Source organism: Tachypleus tridentatus, chromosome 6 (assembly GCF_004210375.1).
Source record: "Tachypleus tridentatus isolate NWPU-2018 chromosome 6, ASM421037v1, whole genome shotgun sequence".
Classification (NCBI taxonomy): Eukaryota; Metazoa; Arthropoda; class Merostomata; order Xiphosura; family Limulidae; genus Tachypleus; species Tachypleus tridentatus.
In genome coordinates, this window is record NC_134830.1 from 17,616,479 (window position 1) to 17,635,614 (window position 19,136).

At 31.3% G+C, this 19,136-nt stretch overlaps 2 protein-coding genes across 12 annotated transcripts in view; one reads left to right on the forward strand and one right to left on the reverse strand.

Annotated features, from left to right (window-relative positions):
• Positions 1 to 12,562, forward strand: part of Ufd4 (ubiquitin fusion-degradation 4-like) — a 129,368-nt gene extending 116,806 nt beyond the window's left edge. The window contains 5 exon segments of the mRNA XM_076503519.1: positions 1,758 to 1,933; positions 3,697 to 3,775; positions 7,583 to 7,676; positions 10,265 to 10,415; positions 10,563 to 12,562. Coding sequence (XP_076359634.1) covers positions 1,758 to 1,933; positions 3,697 to 3,775; positions 7,583 to 7,676; positions 10,265 to 10,415; positions 10,563 to 10,845 — 783 coding nt within the window. The 3' untranslated portion in view covers positions 10,846 to 12,562.
• Positions 11,194 to 19,136, reverse strand: part of tw (Protein O-mannosyl-transferase 2) — a 78,017-nt gene continuing 70,074 nt past the window's right edge. For 10 of the 11 annotated variants that reach the window (XM_076503528.1, XM_076503529.1, XM_076503527.1 and 7 more), the window contains exons 17-21: positions 15,648 to 15,719; positions 14,825 to 14,981; positions 13,961 to 14,101; positions 11,799 to 11,910; positions 11,194 to 11,590 (exon numbers count right to left, since the gene is read on the reverse strand). In XM_076503528.1, coding sequence (XP_076359643.1) covers positions 11,485 to 11,590; positions 11,799 to 11,910; positions 13,961 to 14,101; positions 14,825 to 14,981; positions 15,648 to 15,719 — 588 coding nt within the window. In that variant the 3' untranslated portion in view covers positions 11,194 to 11,484. The remainder of the gene's footprint in view (positions 11,591 to 11,798; positions 11,911 to 13,960; positions 14,102 to 14,824; positions 14,982 to 15,647; positions 15,720 to 19,136) is intronic. The other variant, XM_076503532.1, reaches the window with a different exon arrangement.

A 19,136-nucleotide genomic window follows, 5' to 3' on the forward strand; every position in this document is an offset into this window, starting at 1 on the left:
GAATTTTTACAAGTCTGTTTTAAGTTTTTCTTAGTAAAGCTAGAACATTATACAAAGATATAAATTTTACATAAAACTAGTTTACTTTTATCAGCTACACAAACATTATACTAATGTTAGCTTACGTATCGGTAGTTTGATATTTATTTAGAATATTTCTTTTGAGTAAATACTTGCAATTACTAAAGAAACTTCTCACTAGCTAAGACATATATTATAGTTAGGAAAGTGTATTTTTTCTTAAATTGTGTTGTACTTGTATTAAAATAATAAAATGTTAGTTATTCACTGACACTGTCTATTACAGTATGATAAAAGAGTTGGAGACCGTGGATAATTACCCATGGTTAATTAAGTGGTTCATAAGTAAATTTGAGAGCTTATAATACTAACAGTTAAGTTTCAATACCTACAATGGGCAGAGTATAGAGTAAAGTTTGTACCTAACAACATTCCATAGATGCTACACTGTAATAATTTTTGTTGTGTTTATTTTCAAACCATGTTGTGATTATTTTGCATTGGACATTAGGTAATTGTGCTGCAAAGTATAACCTGAAATATTTGTTTGTAATAAAAACTGGAATTATTATTTTTATAAATCATTGAGGAGAAACTAACTTTAGTGCATTATTATATGAAAAATTAAATAATTAGATTTTAAATAACAGCAAAATAAATATTAAATAATGGAAATATTTGGGTCAAATATTATTTTTAGGTTTTTGCTGTAGATCTTTTGCTTTTATTGTTTCAAGTTTAATAGTGATATACATTTGTAAGAAATATGTTACAAGGTTAGCACAAAATGTGAGGTTCTTAAATTTCATGACTCATGAAAAGTCTTCGGATTTGAATTTTGCTATGAAAAGCTCTTGAATGTTAACAAAATTGCATGAAACATCTTTAAAGCATTCTGTAAATTCTAATTAATAATGTGTTACTTAATTTGTAACTGAACCTTTTAGAAGTTTTATGAGACTATTCAGGTGCTACATTGTTAATATTTATAAACTATTTTAACCAAAGTTACACTCCATCCAACTCTTGTATCGTTTCTCAGAAACATTATTACCCTCTTTAATAATCTGTTCCATACCTTATGCTTGATTTGCTAACTTTATGATGTAGTGTAAAGTGAAATAGTTAGTGAATTAAAAGGTTAATCAGCATTACTATATGTGTATATTCATTGCTGAAAATGTGTAACAGCTTATGTAAGCGTATTCCCACGAATGCTATCTAATCTTTAACCTTGAAGAAGTACATAATTTATAGGAAATTGTTTGACCAAGATGATTTCAAGAACTGGATCAGTAAATATAAAGGATGTCATAAAGCGTGTTGTGCTGTTTAACAAAGTAATAGATTGGGGCAAGATGGGTGAGTCTGCTCTGAGATCACATGTGAAGTGAAAAGCATTGTACAGATTAAAGCATGAAAACTATCTGATTGTGTGGCTGTACAAATGTAAAGACTTTTGAAAATAATCATAGGTTTAATTACTTGAAAAAAAAACTAGGAGCGATGTTCTTTTGGGTAGTGAGACAAAATCAGTATGTTGTGTCATGAGTATCTTACTAGAAGTCCTTGGAAAAAACAGAATTATAAGAAATAGCTATTTTTATTGAAACTCAAGCAATGGTTAGTAAAAAAACTATTCAGTGCAATAATTTAAAAATTTTTATCACTTATATTAATTTATGATTCAAATATTAGTGTAAATTAGATCAAACACAAAATATTTATATTTTCAGGTAAACCCCCACAAAGGCAGGTTTCTACAGCAGCTTACAGAGCTGTCAGTTAAAAAACAAAATATCTTAGCAGATACATCTCTTTTGTGGGAAGAACGCACAAACAGACTCAATAGTTTAACACTAACAGGACCTGAAACAGAGCCCAGTTACAGCTTGCCAGTTGAAGAGCTTGGGTGAGTGAAAAGTTCTATCATATTGTATTCAAAGCACTATTAGTAGGTTAAGTTATGACATGATTCAACTGAAACTGTTTAGATTTCTTTTTAAGACTTTCTATTATATATTGAGTAATTAAAATAAGCTTATTTTACTTTTATTCTTTAACAACGGTAACTAATTGAGATAAGTGTTTACAAAAATAACCTAAGAAAATATTGATGTAGTCATTTCTTTTTTTTTTTAGATACACAGAAGTTATAGGCTACATTTAAACATTTTGTTTAAAATTAAAGGAAATTTATTATAAATATGGTTCTGAGCATTATAAAAGATCATATATTGGAGTAATAAAATGCATTATCATTTTGGCTTTAGTAATTCTGGTTTCATTTCAGGGATTTCTATTGTTAATTGTTAATATGTGTAAAGTGAGGCTTTTATGGATGTTAAACAAGTATTACTGTCCATCTACATACTTACATACACTAGTTTATATAAATAATCCTCAGCAGTCAAGGTGTTTCGAAAACTTGTTAGTTGCAGCATTTCAAACTTATGAACTTTACTAATATCTTTGTTTCAGCTTAGGATATTGCAATGAATTATAAAATTTATCATTGTAGATGACCTTTTTTTTCTTTATTTCACGTCTATCAGTGTTTTGACATATAATCAAACAATGTTTAGTTTTCTTTCTTTTTTTCTAGGGTTCATTATTGTGATTTAGTTCTGTTTTAGATAGCTCTTGCTTAAAGACTTTTCAAACTTATTCTTTCTAAGCATATCACAGTTTTAACTGTCTGATATTTGTCTTTTGGTAGTTTGCTTTTATGATCATTGGTATATTTATTGTATTCTCTCCTTCTGATTAACATATTTCAAAGCAGTAGCTGTAAATTACCACTTAAATTTTAAATAAATTAATTTATGGAAATCACTGTCTGGGTAAAACCTGTAACAGTCAGATCTTTATTCAAGGACCTGAACAAGGTTTTCATCCCTACATCTGATCTGTTCAGCCATCTTTCAGTTACTCTTTGGTCATTTGAATCTTGTAATCTACTGTACAGTTTGTGAATTATGTATTCCTTATTGTTTCTCTGTTAGATTTTTTTAAGTTTTTAGTACAATGTCATCTAGTTTTGTAATCAAATTAAGAAGTGTGCACATTCAACAGTTTGTTATAGTGTAGATAAACTTTGATCAATTCACTTGTAAAGAATTTGGTTAGTGATAAGGATACTTTATTTTAGATACCTTATCTCCCAATTTAACTGTAACATTATACTTACATATTTATGGCCTGATATGGCCAGGTGGTTAAGGCGTTCGACTTGTTATCTGAGGGTTGCTGGTTTCAATCTCTGTCACACCAAACATTCTCTTCCTATAATGTGATGGTCAATCCCACTATTTCTTTATAAAAGAATAGCCCAAGAGTTGGCAGTGGGTGATGATGACTAGTTGTCTTCCCACTACTCTTACACTGCAAAATTAGGGATAACTGGTGCAAATAGCCCTTATGTAGCTTTGCTCCAAATTCAAAACAAACCAAACATATTTATGGTTTAATAGTCAGATTAAAAAGTGTGTGCGTTCTAGAGTTTGTGGTAATTTTCTCATTTTGAATTTACCCCTTTTCTTGGTTATATATCTGGGAATTAACTTTGATCAATAATCCTTGGAAGTAAATTGATCAGAGTTAAAGGTAAGTATATCTAAAACAAAGTATCTCTAAGTTTAACTGTATCATTATTTTTACATTTATACTTTTTAGGTTATCATTCCAATACTTCCCTCCATCCAAGGTTTATGGATTTACTGCTGTTGACCTGGTACCTGATGGTGAACACAAGGTAAATTAGAGTTTTATTTATTGTTGGTTAACATACCCTTAAAATTTTAAAACTGGAAACTACTAAAAATTGATGTTCATTATCAGTTTATTGAATAAAATATTTAAAGATTGTTAAGAGTTTGAATCAAATAAAATAACCTTAAGTTTGAAGTTTTTTTATTCACTGGCATTGTGAAGTATAAAATGTAAAACTTTGTATTCTGACACTGGTAACATTGTGGAAGAGCAGTCACTTTTATTATAGTAGAAGGAATTTTATTACTTTTACAACTTTCTTCTAGAAAGAGTTGGATATGTATCTTAAAATATTATAAAGAATCATACTTGTAATAATTGAAATTACAAAATCAGCTGCTCCAGTAAGTTAAAAGAATATCTTATTTGTATAATGTTTCAGTTGTCTGTGCAGTAACAGCTATTTCATACATGAATTCAAGAGCTTGCAGGTGGTTATTTTCCCAATAATTAGGGTTAACTAGGTGGTACATTATACGAGGTCTGTTCAAAAAATACGCGGACTGTTTGAATTGCGCGGCTCCAGTTGGTTCCAGGGGAATCCGCTTGGTGTCGCTAGGTTTGCACAGATCAGCTGATTAGGACGCCATTTCTCGATTGCAGATATCTTCATTTGTGTATTAGCTACGCAGTTTTAAGTGAAGTGCGATTTTTTTCGTTTGGCGGATTTCAGAACGAATGACCTGAAGGAGCAACGACTTGCTGTGAAAATTTGTTTTAAACTTGGAAACTCTGCGACTGAAACTGTTGCTGTGCTTAACACTGCTTACGGTGATGTTGCTATGAAGCGTACGGCATGTTTCAAGTGGCATGAACGTTTTAAGGATGGTCAACAGTCCATTGAAGATGATGAGCGTCCTGGACGTCCTTCCACATCAACTGACGACCCACACGTCAACAAAATCAACACCCTGGTGCGGGCAAATCGACGTCTGACTGTCAGGGAGCTTGCTGAAGAGTGTGGGATATCAGTTGGATCTTGTTACGAGATTTTGACCAAAAAATTGAAGATTCACCGCATTGCTGCGAAAATTGTGCCTCAGAACTCGTGAGTTTTTGGCCAAACACTCGATCACTGTTTGTTCCCAACCCCCCACTCACCTGACCTTGCTCCTTGCGATTTATCTTGTTCCCCAAACTCAAAAGACCCTTGAAAGGAAAAAGATTTGAGACGATTCCCGAGATTAAGGCAAATGCGACGAAGGAGCTGGAGGACATTACAAAAGAAGCGTACCAGGACTGTTTCAACGAGTGGAAACACCGTTGGGATAAGTGTGTGCGTTGGGGAGGAGAGTACTTTGAAGGGGTCCCAGACCTATAACTTCTAAATAAAGTACATTTTGTTTTATAACGTCAGTCCCTGTATTTTTTGAACAGCCCTCGTAGCTTAAAAGAAATTGCAATATATAGCTAAGGTTTTGAATAGATGTGAACTTAAAAATTATCTTTTTAACAAGTACAAATATTGTAAACAACAAGTTTAACATGTATGGAGTAATATTAACCCCATGAAGGTGTTCTAGAGTTAAAATCATTGTTGATACTATGGTTTAAAATTTACTGTGTTAGCAAATCAGTTACGTAGTTTTTTTATATTACTGAATTTTAGTATTTAATGAGTTTTGAAAATAATGTGAACATGTAATTGTTATATTTCTCTGTTGTGTTTTTACTTGTTCTATAAACAAATTGTTTAATGTGACAAGTATAACCTAGATTTATTCTACAAGTCTGCTAGATTTTGCATATATTACCTGCAAAAGGGAGAGTATACTTTGTTTTCTGTTTCTTTTGTTGTTCTGATGTTTCAGGTTTTTGCATATTTATTCACATTGTTTTTGATATTTTCTTTATTATTTACTGCTCTACCTATTGTTCACAATTTTAATTAATGGGTATTGAAACTATTGCAAATTGATAAGTTCATATAGTGGTAGTGGTAGCGGTAGCATGCTGTAGCAGGTAGTTTTGTAATAATAATATATGCATGTTATTTATTAGCAGCATGTAAACTTATATTATTTCTAAAATATTTAATTTGAATAAATTTGTGGTTTTACAGAAAATTTACATAATTCAAAAACACAGAATTAAGCTTAGAATATGAAAATAAACTAATAAAGAAATAAGTGTATATTTGGAAATCTAAATTAATACCTGTAAATCAACAAATGAAATCATAGCATTAAATAATCTGAAGAATATCATGAACTATGATAGTGGATCGTAATAGTTATTGCATAAAATCAAAATAGCCATTAGCTACAGTAAATTATCATTATTCATATCAGCCAGCTACAAACTGTTTATTATCATTAGAATATATAAAGTTAGCTGCCATATCACGTTCAGCATGAAGAAAAAAGCCAGCAAAGAAGAAAGATTAAAAAAGCGGGTGGTTTACAAACATTTACATAGGGATTATAAAAAAATAAGGAAATAAGGCTTGGAGGTATTATAGACATCATTTAGCAAAACTACAAATCCCTATTGACTACACCAAATTCTAGATAATATCATGGATCCTAAATAGTTTTTTTTGTAAGTTTGAGTAAATGATATCTGGTGTCTCTAGCATTGTTTCTTTTCTTTTTATGATCCCGAAATATAGGTTTTTATATTTCCACTTTTTTATTTATTTTGTAATAACAGTTAAAATTAACATGTTAACCTGAGATAGAAATGTTATCATATGAAGATAGTTTAAGATCCCTGAAATTATTTTATCTTGAAACAAAAAAAAAAAGAATTTATTGAGATAATTAAGGCAATTAATAGTGTTGATCCATCGTGTCTTTTTGTACTCTGTGGTGATAATAGTAGAACTAGGGGACATAAGTATAATTTTTAGCAGGTTAGGAGTCAGTTACAGCAAATTTAAAAGTTTTATGAAAGACTGGTTAAGTATCTGATTGATAATGGCTGCCTCTGAGTGTTGTCTTTTTTCATGATGACAATAAACCCACTTGAAGTAAAAATGTATTTTCCAGATAGCTGGTATGGGTATTAAGACTTTAGTTAAAATAAAGTACAGAACAGTGATGTTGAGAAAACCCACTTGTAGAGAAAAATATACATGTAAAAGGGCTCGTTTGGGTTGAGATAACTGAAGAAGGTCGAAATGTTGTTCGCTCCTCTACGTAAAATATTTTCTCAACCCAAAAGAGCCGTTTTTACATATATAAAGTACAGAACAATGTTTTGACCTTAAATAAAAACATTGTCTTTACATTTAATGTAGTGGATAGGACAGCCTTGATTCATTGTTGTTCTTAAATTACATATTTGCAGGTGTATGTGTGTTCATATATATATATGAATGTATATTTAATAGCCAATTCTAATTTAATTTTATATTATTTTTTGGGAATTAAGGATTTGCATAGTAATATAAAATAAAGCTGATGAAGAAATCTTTGATTTTTAAGTTTTGTGTATAAAATGATTGAAACACAATACACACATGTAAAAAGCATGTTATTTCTTCAAATACATATCCAACTAGAAAGATGATTAATAATATTCAGCGACTCTTGAAAAATTTTTGCTATTTCTGGATTTTACTGAAATGAAGTGTTAACTTTGTGTCTGGCTAGTATTTTTTTAAAGTTTTTCTTTTTTGTAACAAAAAAAAACTTAAGATCTAGAAAATGCATTTTCAGAACTCTTCAGGTACTTAAAACCACCTCTCTTCATCTTTTATCACTGTAATATTTGTGAATAAGTTAATCTGTATCTTGCATGAATTTGATTTTTTGACTTAAGCTCCTAATAAACTTCTGTATTTCAGGAGGTGAACTTAGAAAACATCGAGGAATATGTTGAACTCTTAACAGACTTTTGTCTTCATACAGGAATTCGTCGTCAAATGGAAGCTTTCAGATGTAAGTTTGAGGCATTGATAGGAAGTAAACAAAAACAGTGATCATCATTATCACAATAATTTAAAACTTGATTGATAAAGTGGTGGAGGTATTCTGTTATTCAATTAACTGTGCTTTTTAATCTATCTCATTGCTGATACTTAACTCTTTACTTAGAAACACTGAAGAGGAGTTTAGAATTTTATCTTGTTTTTTGGTTGTAAGCATCCACAACTTTATAACAAACATCTATTTTAAGTGACATTCAAAGACCTAACATATTAACAAGTGTTTACATAAATGATAATGCATTATTCTTGTATATATTACTTCTGTAAAGAGAGAAAAGAACTTGTTAACCCTATCACCATGGTTATCCTTTACTATGCATGACACAAAGTTTTAGTCTTACATTCAAACTTTTATGAAACCAGTTTTTGTTTCTGATGCCAATTAGAATAGCATAAAATCTTAGCTAATAATCTGTATTTTAATAGTATATGTTTTAAGTCCTAATTCTATAAGGCAATATTTAAAAACAAAAAACATTGAATTTTCTTTAGTGTGACATAAGAAATTTTCTCTTAGGATGCCATCTTCCTTATTTTATCCACTACACCTCAAAAAGTACGAATTTAAATGTAAATTATTCTATATAAAATCATCATTGTTCAGATAAACCACAGCTATTAGACTCTTCAATTTTGTTCGATCACAGAACTGTCAAATAGAAAATCAGACACTTCCTGCAACACCTACCTGCCACACTCTTTCATAATTTGTTAACAGTTCTTTCTTATCTTTAATTATGTATTACTTGTGAAGGGTTTCATCTGTTGTATAACTGTATGCTCTTAATGGTTAATGTTGTTTTCATTTGGAGTACAAAAATCATTCCTCTCAGAGAGTTAACTAACTAGCTTGGATGAATTTGTAATGACTTTTATCACATAGTTAAAGCCAGAAAAAGTTTAAGAGGTAAGGGAATTTGCCAACTTTTTGCATGTTATTGCTCCACATTGTTTGGTGCATTATTTAATTTAAGAAAAAAATTATGCTTAGTATAAAAAATTAGTGTAAACTCTCTTCGACAATTGAGAGCAAGAAGAAAGATTAATTTTCTGTGATGACGAGAAAACCTACTTGTAGAGAAAAAAATATATGTAAAAATAACTGATATGGGTAGAGAAAAACTATGTAGAGGAGCGAACAAAGATTAATTTTATTTTGTCTTTTTTATGTATAATTATAAAAGTAACTAAAATGTAAAAATAGATTTTTTTAGGTTAAATAAGATTAGATTAAGTAAAATAATATAATTAAAAATGTTTCATAAGGCATGCATATGAGCAGCTTGTAGTTTTTCATGGGTAATTTAATTTAAAGTGACAACTTATAATGGTGCAGATAGTAGCCAAACAGTTCAAATGGCAATAAAAAAATGTAGTCATAAATAGTTATATACTGTTAGGTTTATCTTAAATAGCTCTAAGTTTGTATGTAGTTTTGTTAGATTTTAAAATAATTCTAGAAAGAAAAAAGTGGTAACTTAGATGCATTTTAATATTTGTATATGTGATTATGAGGTCAATCAAATTGGATAATTCCATTTTCAGGGGAGTCTACCTGTTATTTTCCCTTCCTTAAAGTTTGAAATGCATTTAGGTTTTTTCAGTGATCACAGAGGGGTTACAGAAGGGAAATTTGAGATTTTTAAGATAAGGAAAAATATTTTTAACATGAAAATTACCTTGCATATGTACTATTTAAAACAAATACTCAATATATTTTTGGATTATTTGATTAAAAGTACTTCATTTAGACTGTGATTGTTTGTATGTGAAAGACTTGTAGTATTAACTTAATTGCCAAATTTTGTGAAGATATATATACATTATATTGAAAGTTTGAAGTATTAAATCTAAAAAGACTAAACGAATAGAGAGGTCACTTGCTCAGTCAAATCGACCAATCCCATAATAAGAGAGTTAACTGACACCATAAAGGAAGTCATTACTGAGCTGTAGATTTAACTGTATAAGTTTTTTTACATTAGATCTTATACCAAATAGGTAACAGTAATGTTTTAGCAGCCTAGCAGACCACCCTGAGGTACCCTTTTGAAGTGTAATACCTCTAAATTTCAAATGAAATGTAAATAACATATGCAAAATGTACTAAAATCTAATATTTTTTCCAAGTCATCTGCATAAATTTTGGTTTTATTTGCATCACCTTGTTTTAATTGAGGATCTGTCATCACAACAGGTGTTCATTCGAGTTGCAAAATGATTTAATATAGTTAAAAAAGTAATAATCATTGAAATTGTTTCTGTACATTATACAAGGATGATATAAGACAAATATTTGGATAATTCACTTTGAAGATATAACAGTTTATCGTATTTTCATCTGTCCTCCAACATGAGTTTGAAAACTTGAATGTAGAATGTTAAAAGTTGTAATTTAGAATAATTCTTTTTAGATAATATAGCTATGCAGTATAACATGATAATGGGTTAGTGCAAAGATGTAGTCAACATACATTATGTATCTTTAGAAACTCTATGAAGTATTAGTTAACTTGAGTATTATTCCATGAATTATAGCTGGATTCAACAGGGTATTCCCTATGGAAAAACTGGGGGCTTTCACTCCTGAGGAGGTATGTTTAATGCTGTGTGGGGAACAGAATCCATCTTGGACACGTGAAGATATCCTAGCTTACACAGAACCAAAACTTGGTTATACAAGGGAAAGGTATGTGGTGTAGATAGGCTTTACAGCTGTAACTAACATGAGTAAAAATTGTTGAGAAAGTATCTCTTAGAGATGTATATTAATTTGTAAGAATAGTGAGAGTTTCCCTCTGATGTAACACTTCTAATATTCTGTTTTTCCTGACAGTCCTGGTTTTCAGCAACTTGTCAATGTTCTAGTAAATATGTCAGGTGAGGAAAGAAAAGCTTTCTTGCAATTTGCCACTGGTTGTTCCTCCTTGCCTCCTGGTGGTCTTGCAAATCTCCACCCACGACTGACTGTGGTGCGTAAAGTTGATGCCTCTGATGGAAGTTATCCTTCAGTGAACACATGTGCACACTACTTGAAACTTCCAGACTATTCCTCTGAAGAGATAATGCGAGAACGTCTTCTGGCCGCAACTAGAGAAAAGGGTTTCCATCTTAATTGATTATGAACCCACTATAAACCTATGTATCTTCAGACATTTATAAGTGATAGTTATTACCTATATGTAAGTCCACAATGTTGACAAAGCTTTTTATTGCTTAGTCTAAAAAGAAGCATCTATTTCATGTTGCAGAAAACTGTATCTTTGTGCATTTCTTTAACTGTGCCTAGAATAGTAATTAATAAGAAAATATTTAAACCAGCCACCACTTTTTATTCTGATGCTTGTATGAAGTAAACTTCTGTAACCTATAACCCATCAGCTTTCTCTAAAGTGCCTGTGTTATATTTGTGTATATAAATAGTGTAGTTCAGGTTTAGTTAAATAACTTTTTTCCAGCAAATCAAGTTATGTAAAAAAATTCTTTATTTCCATCTCCAAAAGGTAAAATACATCTTGGAATGTTATCATGTTTTGTACTAATGTCAACTTTTTGTTAGAACTTCTAATGGACAGCACAGAAACTGTGTATTGTAAAAAAAAAAAAAAAAGGCAATAAAAATGAAATACAGAAGTTTAAGATCTTTTACATCACTTTCTCTTAAAAAATAAAATTTATTCCTTAACAAAATGAGGGAAAAATTTTAGCACTTGAGTTAGCTTTAAACCATAATAGTGGTTCTCTGACAACATTTGAATTTAAAACTCCCATGATTCCAGCCATCTTAATCCATACATTGTACTGTTTGGACTAGAACTTGGTGGTCCTTCCATCCCATAGCTCAAAGGACTGAATAAATAAAAGCTAAAATGAAAAAAAAAATATTACAAAACAGCATATGTTGGAAATAAGTGTGTATTTGTTAATTATGATGTGAAGAAAGGCTGCTAGACACAAATGTCATATAGATAAGAGATTTTAATATACATTAACCTTACTAGTGGCTAGGAAATCTTATAACAGGTTAATGATACAAAGCATTTTCCTAAAACGTGTATAGAGTTGTAAATACCTGTATGCTAAGCCAGCTAATACAGTACCAAGCAACCAATGATAGAAGGAAACTCCAAGATTCCATGGTAGTGCATATGGAATTACACTCAACAAGTAGTCCAGTATTACTCCTGTTAAAAATGAAAGTTATATCTCACTAAAAAATAACCGAAATTACACTTCTAAATGTTTAATTTGCTGAAAAGATATGAACGATAAGGTCCAAATCATGAATAATGACATGCTGCTCTAACTGTGAATACCAACTGTACGAAGCAGGTGTTGCCAATTGGTCAACAACTCTGAATTAGAGACAGTCAAGCCTCTAAATTAACTGGGACTTTTTGATCTAGCTCTTAGGTTGAAAATGTGCACTAGTGCTCTAACTTAGTGTTGATAAAAAACTTGCTACACATTAAGTTACTGATCTGGAAAAGTGTGTAGTAGTCTTGGCAATTTACTTTATATATTATTTAAAGTATGTAAACAAAGATACACAATCAACTGAGCAGACTACTTATTCAGAGAAATTTAACTTGCTCATCATTCCTTCCTTCTGAATGTAGACTAAAAGAAATTAAGTAAAGATCATTCCTGGTCAGTGTAAATGCAACACTCAACATTTTCTTTAAATGTACCCTAGATGTGAAATAATACAATGCATAGTTGTGTTTCTGATCATAGTGAAATATTTATTACTTGGTATTGTTTATTAATTTTATGTTCATAAGTCTAAATAATAATTATTGTACAAGGTGACAATAATAAAGATATTTGCTTTCCACCTGTTTTCCTTGTGACTTCACCTAAGTGTTCTTTCAAACACATTTGTTATTTTAAAAACTGACATAATTTTTACATTAATTTATAACCTGCAAAATAATTCAAGTCCTATAAGTGCTAGGTTAGTCTCAAATTTAATTTTATTGTAACATATACTCATTATTCTGAGAGCAAGCTACCTCTTATTATCTTGTAAATTTCAGCCACAAGTTTTACACACAGCAACAACTAGTAACAGTAGTATCATACAGGCAGTGGAAGTGAATGTATGGACAAAAAAATTACATGTAAATGAAAGATTCTGCACTTGAAATGTAGATTTTAATGTTTCTTGATTTTGGCTTATCTATATCTTTTCCATCTACAATATTATAAAAAGAGTAGAAATACAAATTAACAATGTATTTGATAATTTAATTTTGAATTTGTCTAATTTACTTAATAGATTCATTTACACAAATTAATCTCCATGGCAACACAACTGAAGTTTCATGATTCAGAAAAAGAAATTTGTCATCCACATAGAGTTAGAAAATTACTGGACCTCCAGAGAACTAAAAATCCAACATTATCACATTAATAGGTACAATACCCGACCCCTTTAATATTTTATTATTAATTTTATCTACTTCTATAATTAAGGGACTCAAAACTGTTTGACCATACTTGTATCAGGTACACTTTTCCATTATATTGTTGTAGCTGTATTTTGTTATTTAAAATCAGTTTGGTAACTTGTGAAATTCTTAGACCCCTGATAAAGGCATAATCCAAAACACGAGTTACAAAACTTAAGAAAAGGAATGTTTAATTACATCTATTGGTTTTACATAATACCATTTATACAGTAGTTTATGTTGTAACTTTTCCTGGTATTCAAATTACTTAACCTGTTTTAAAAATAACTGACTGTCAGTTCACTACTATATAACAGTTTATTTTATATACCTATTTTATCTCTGCACATCTGATGCATTGCCAGTCTAAAGGACTGCAACAGTTACTACAGTATGCAGTGTATAACACTGCAAGTTACTCTTATTAATTTGTATTTTTTTCGCTTGCTTTCAAATAATTGTTTATGTAAATTGTCACACATCAGCATCAGGGGAAAATGATCACATATCAGAAGTTGATATGGTGATGCTTATTTCAACTACAGTCAAAAAGATTTTTTATTTTTAAATTCTTGAAAATAAGAAAATTACAATATGAACAACTGTGAAATGCTTCACACATCACAGTTGGGGTGTGTTTTAAAATAAAACCAAAACATTTTAGACTTGAATCAGAAGCAACAGTATAAGCTAAAGTTTAGTATCTTTCAGAATGAACCACAAGTTCTGTAGAACTGAAAATGAACTCTATTTTAAGGTATTAAAAGTAATAAGAACTTACCAGAAAGCATACAGCTGAAAAGTAAGGCTGGAAAATAGTGATGAAAATACAATATCCTGCCCATTCCATAAAATGGAAAATAATGTAGTGACCATGCAAGAAACAACCACTTACTGGCATGGCTCATGGAGGAGTTGATGTCTGCAGATTGAAAGAGCAACTAATGCATTAATTTCTTATATTCCATGTTACCCTATAAGAACTCCTATTTTGAAATAATAAACACAAAAGTTACACTCTCATTGCAAGTGAAAAACCAATGATTAAGATACATCAGATTAAGCATCATCACTGTTGGGGGGAAAAAAATCATTTACAGATAACCTAGTTTAAATATAGACTGATGCATGCTTCTAATATTAAACAAAATACTTCAATAGGTGTATGTGTATACCTTCATCACAGTAGTAATGTACAAGAGCTATTAATTTTGCTCTAAAAATAACCCTTTTTAGTGACCTTTTTCATTACACATTAGACCAATTACAACTAGCCTACTGCAGGTAAAATATATATATATGGTTTAAAAAAAAGAAAATTAGACAAAAATACAATAATGATATATCTTTATAAACACAGATTTATGCAATTAGTTTCCTGTATCATTAAAAGCAGAAATGCTCAAAATTTAATATTATGTATACTATCACAAGTTCCATTAACCTTTTATTTAGGTTATAAAGAATAGAACAGATAAAACATTTTCATTTACTGTGTATATTATGCAAAACTAATACTTATTTTTGTACACAATAAATAATTCTATGAGCAACTTTAATTAACCATGCAAACATCTTGGGCATACAATATTCATTGTATGTATATATTAAATAAAAATATATATTTCAGGTTTGTTAAAGTTACCTTCAACTTTCGAAGATGCTAGACACCCTCGCTGATGCCTCAAAGCTATGATACCTTGAGCCACAAGATAGACACCCATCAGCACCAAGTTTCCCCACCAAATAATGGGGTTGCCCAACAAGTAGATACGATATTGGTGTCCAGAGAAAAACTGACCCTAAATTTAGAAGTGTTTTAATATCATGGCTATTTTACAAAACTATTTCAAAAGCCTAACATTTTAAGAAATGTGATATTTTAAACAACAAGATACATATTTTTTGCATTATTCCAGTTTAACAATTTAAGAAGAAAACATCGATTTAAAACATTATTTTTTACAATAAACAAATCGTCTCTTACTGCTTATTTGCTAGGTTGTTTTCATTTTCATTACATAACAAACATTTCCTTCAATTGAATAGATAATTTATATCATGGTTCACAGAAACTTCACTAAGCATGTTAAATAAATGAATATTACATACTAAAACATCTTTTTAATATAACGTGTAGAATACTGTTTAACTTAAAAGTTTATTCTACCCTTGGCATACAGAAATATAAATCCAATGTGTTTTATAAAACTGAAATAAAATATAGGGCTCAATCATCACAAAAAACCTTCACATTATGTAAACATTTCTAAATTTTAACAAATTTTATATTCAAATAAAAATCTCATGTTTTCATTTTTTATTTATTTTACCTTTACACTTCTGTTTTAAGTACATATATTAGCCAATTTAAAATGAACAGTCTAACACTAACTTCAAATAAAAACAAACTAATTACAGATATAAAAGAATACAATATTTCTAAGCCACACACTGTGTATACCTACCCTAAAGTTGATAGGCCACTGCCATGGTCTTGAAGTTACTTCTCCTTCTTTAGGTTTTAAACCAGAATTACCCTGTTGAAAGAGATGTGAAGATCACTGTTTTAAAAAGAAGTAAGAAACTTTCTTGTTATAATGTTTAAACTTTTTTTCAAACAAAAATATCTGCTTTATATATTTCTGTTAAACCATTTAATTTATATCAGAAATTTGACACACTAAAATAAATTCCAATATTAACTTCGTGAGACAAAAATTTAGTTCATTAACCACAAAAATTTTCAATTTTTATACGTGTCTTTTATTATCAAGCATTTCATATATTACAGTTAACAAACAGAATTACATCATTCCTTGTAATGGTATACTTGTAGGTCACTAAAATGCAACTTCCTACTTGGTTCTAGTACTAGTACTGTCTTTAAAAAAAATAGCTTCTGGTATTCAGTACCTATGAGTTTTGGCAGAAGTTCACCCCTGTATTTATATGTTTCTATTTAGATGTTAGTCAGAGGGTACATAAGTATATTTATAAAAGTATGCCTGGAATGATCTAGATTGTGACACGTAAATCTAACAAATATCTCAGATTTAAGACATCAGATATAAATACGAGTGGGCCAGTCAATTAATAAGCTTGCAGTAAATCAAAGATTGGTTGGTTGGTTGATTTGGTGTTTCATGGTACAAAGCAGCTAGGCTATCTGTGCCAAACATCTGGTAAAAAGTTAAAATTAAAGTAAATTTAGTGAAATTCATAAAAGAAAATTAAAATAAAACAAAACAAAACAAAGTGAAAAAACAAAACATAAATAGCATAAAACCAATGTTTACATCTAGTCTACAACGTTAAGAGAAAAACTACAGTAATACAAGTTGTAAAAGACTTTCTGTAGCATAATTGTAATTATCATAACTCACCAGAAAGACTAACAGTTAAGTACAAAAACCACTGTCAGTCACCTGAAGTTGGACTTTCCAGTCCTGGTTCCAACTTATTTGGTGTTATGGCCATTTTCAAAAAGTAAAGAAATAAAAGTTTTAAAAGACTTGAAGCAAAATTTTAATAATGACTTGCCAGAATGACTAATGGGTAGTTCAAAGTGCAGTGTTAGTCACCTGAAGTTGGCCTTTCCAGTCCTAGTTTCAAGTTATTTGATGTTACAGCCATTTTCTAATTTAAAATCAAACTAGATGGACTGTGATTCTTAAGAGGGAATCACATTTAAAAAAAGGTCTAATGTATAAATTAAAAACTTAAATAGCACTAAAGAGATGAGTGGCCTTTAAAAAACTAAAAACATTTCCAAGGTGGACAGTGTCACCATCACCAATGACAGTGTCTAACTTCATGGACAAACCTTAGGACAGAACATGTTTAAAATGGTGCCGTCATTGAGAGTCATAACAATAGCAAGAAAGTAAAATGTGGCTTATTGTGACCTGAGTGTTACACAGACTACACATTGGTGCATCAGTTCCAGATAAAAGAAAATGATGACTTAAAAAACTGTGACTAATGCATAGTCTAGTTAGAACAACTTTCTCTTTCTGATCCTTACGGGAGCAAGACAGCCAAATTCCAATATAGGGTTTTATTTGGAAAAGCTTGCCATCACATTGCTTACTCCAAGTTGACTTCCAGCTGGCACGGAGCCCAGCCTTGAATAAATGACCATAGTCCATGTATGGAACAGGCACAGCAGTGATAGTGCCATGCAGATAGATTTAGCTGCTGTGTCAGCGAGCTTGTTCCCACAAATACCAACATAAATTGATATCCAGAAAAACTGAATAGAAGTAGATGTTAAAAAGAAATGGCCCAGTCTGTTTTGAATATTGGCGAGAACAGGGTATGAGTTAATGTGAAGTGATTCCAGGACCAGTAGAAAACTAAACGAGCCACTATAAATAGTACAATTTGAGTACTGCTTAGCTTTTGTAATCCAGGGCAATAGAAATGGTATACAGTTCAGCAATAAACACAGAAGCTGTAGAAGAGATTCTGTGCACAACCACCAAACCACAACAAACCATGGCAGGGCCCACACAGTTACCTGATTTCGAACCATCTATATATATAGGAGTGAAAGGATGATTCAAAAGATGTTCAACAAATAACAGACAGTATTTCCAATTGGGAATATCTGCTTTCCTCAAATGATTTAAAGATAGGTCTCATTTGGGGACTGTAATAAGCCATGGCAGGATAGGCTGACTAGTGGATACAGCAATGTCATCCAAGGAGAGACCCAATTTATCCAACTGTGCCTGGATACAAAGGCCAAAAGGAGCAATGGCAGGTCGTCTGTTCTGAAAAAGTATGGCCCACCAAGGAAGGAAAACACAACCCCAGGAAGGATGCTTTGGTAAGGAATGAAGTTTCAAAACATACAGTAAAGAGAGTTGCAAACAGAGGAGGTACAAAGAAGATTCATGAGACTCTATATATAAGTTCTGAACTGGGGAAGTGTGGAAAGCCCCAGTGCAGAGCAGAAGTCCTTGATGATGAATAGTGTCTAGCATCTTTAAGGCTGATGTTCTGGCAGAGCCATAGACCAGTGATCCATAGTCGAGTTTTAATCAAATAAAAGCACGATATATTGATCTGCTCCCCATGTGGTGGAAGAGAGGACATAGAGAATGTTTTGTGCTCTTGTACATTTGACCTGCAGCTGCTTGATGTGTGGTATAAAGGTCAGCTTACAGTCAAAGATAAGCCCCAAGAACTTTGTCTCAGGAACCACAGGCAGCACACGACTTCACCAATATGGAGTTCAGGATCAGGGTGAATACCCCATTGGCAGCATAAGTGCCTGCAAACAGTTTTAGAAAGAGAAAAGTTAAAGCCATTTGCTGTGGTCCACTTCAGTAAACAAGACAAGCATTAACCATCCTCTCTAAGGTCTTACAGAGACAGCTCATCAATGCAATTGGACAGTAGTTTGAAGGAATCTTGGAATCCTTGCCAGGGTTAGAGAAAGGTAGGACAATAGTCTGGTGCTAGGCATCAGGAAAAACATTCTAATGCCAGATCTGGTTAAAAACAATCAGAAGAATAGCAAGAGAAGTAGCAGATAGATGGTGCAGCATTTCATAGTGTACATCATCAGGTCCAACTGATGTACTGCCAGACTGATGAAAGGCCAGTTTGAGTTCCACGAGTGTGAAAGGAAGATTATAGTGATAGATACAATCAGCTCGATAGGAAAGAGAAAATTGCTCTGCCTGAGTCTTGATGGCTAAGAAGGAGGAGCAAGAAGCAAAAGTGCTAGACACCCAGCAAAAGCTTTCATCTAGAGTATCGGCAATGCTTCGGGTATCAGCTACTTCCTGGCCATCAAAGAGCAAGATTGAGAGGGGAACAGAATTATACTGCCCACTAACCTTTTAAATCTTGTGCCATATGACTTTGGAACTGGTTGTGAACTTAATCCAAGATTCCTTCTGGCTTTGATGTTTTACAAACCAAGCATGCTCTCGGGCCTGCTG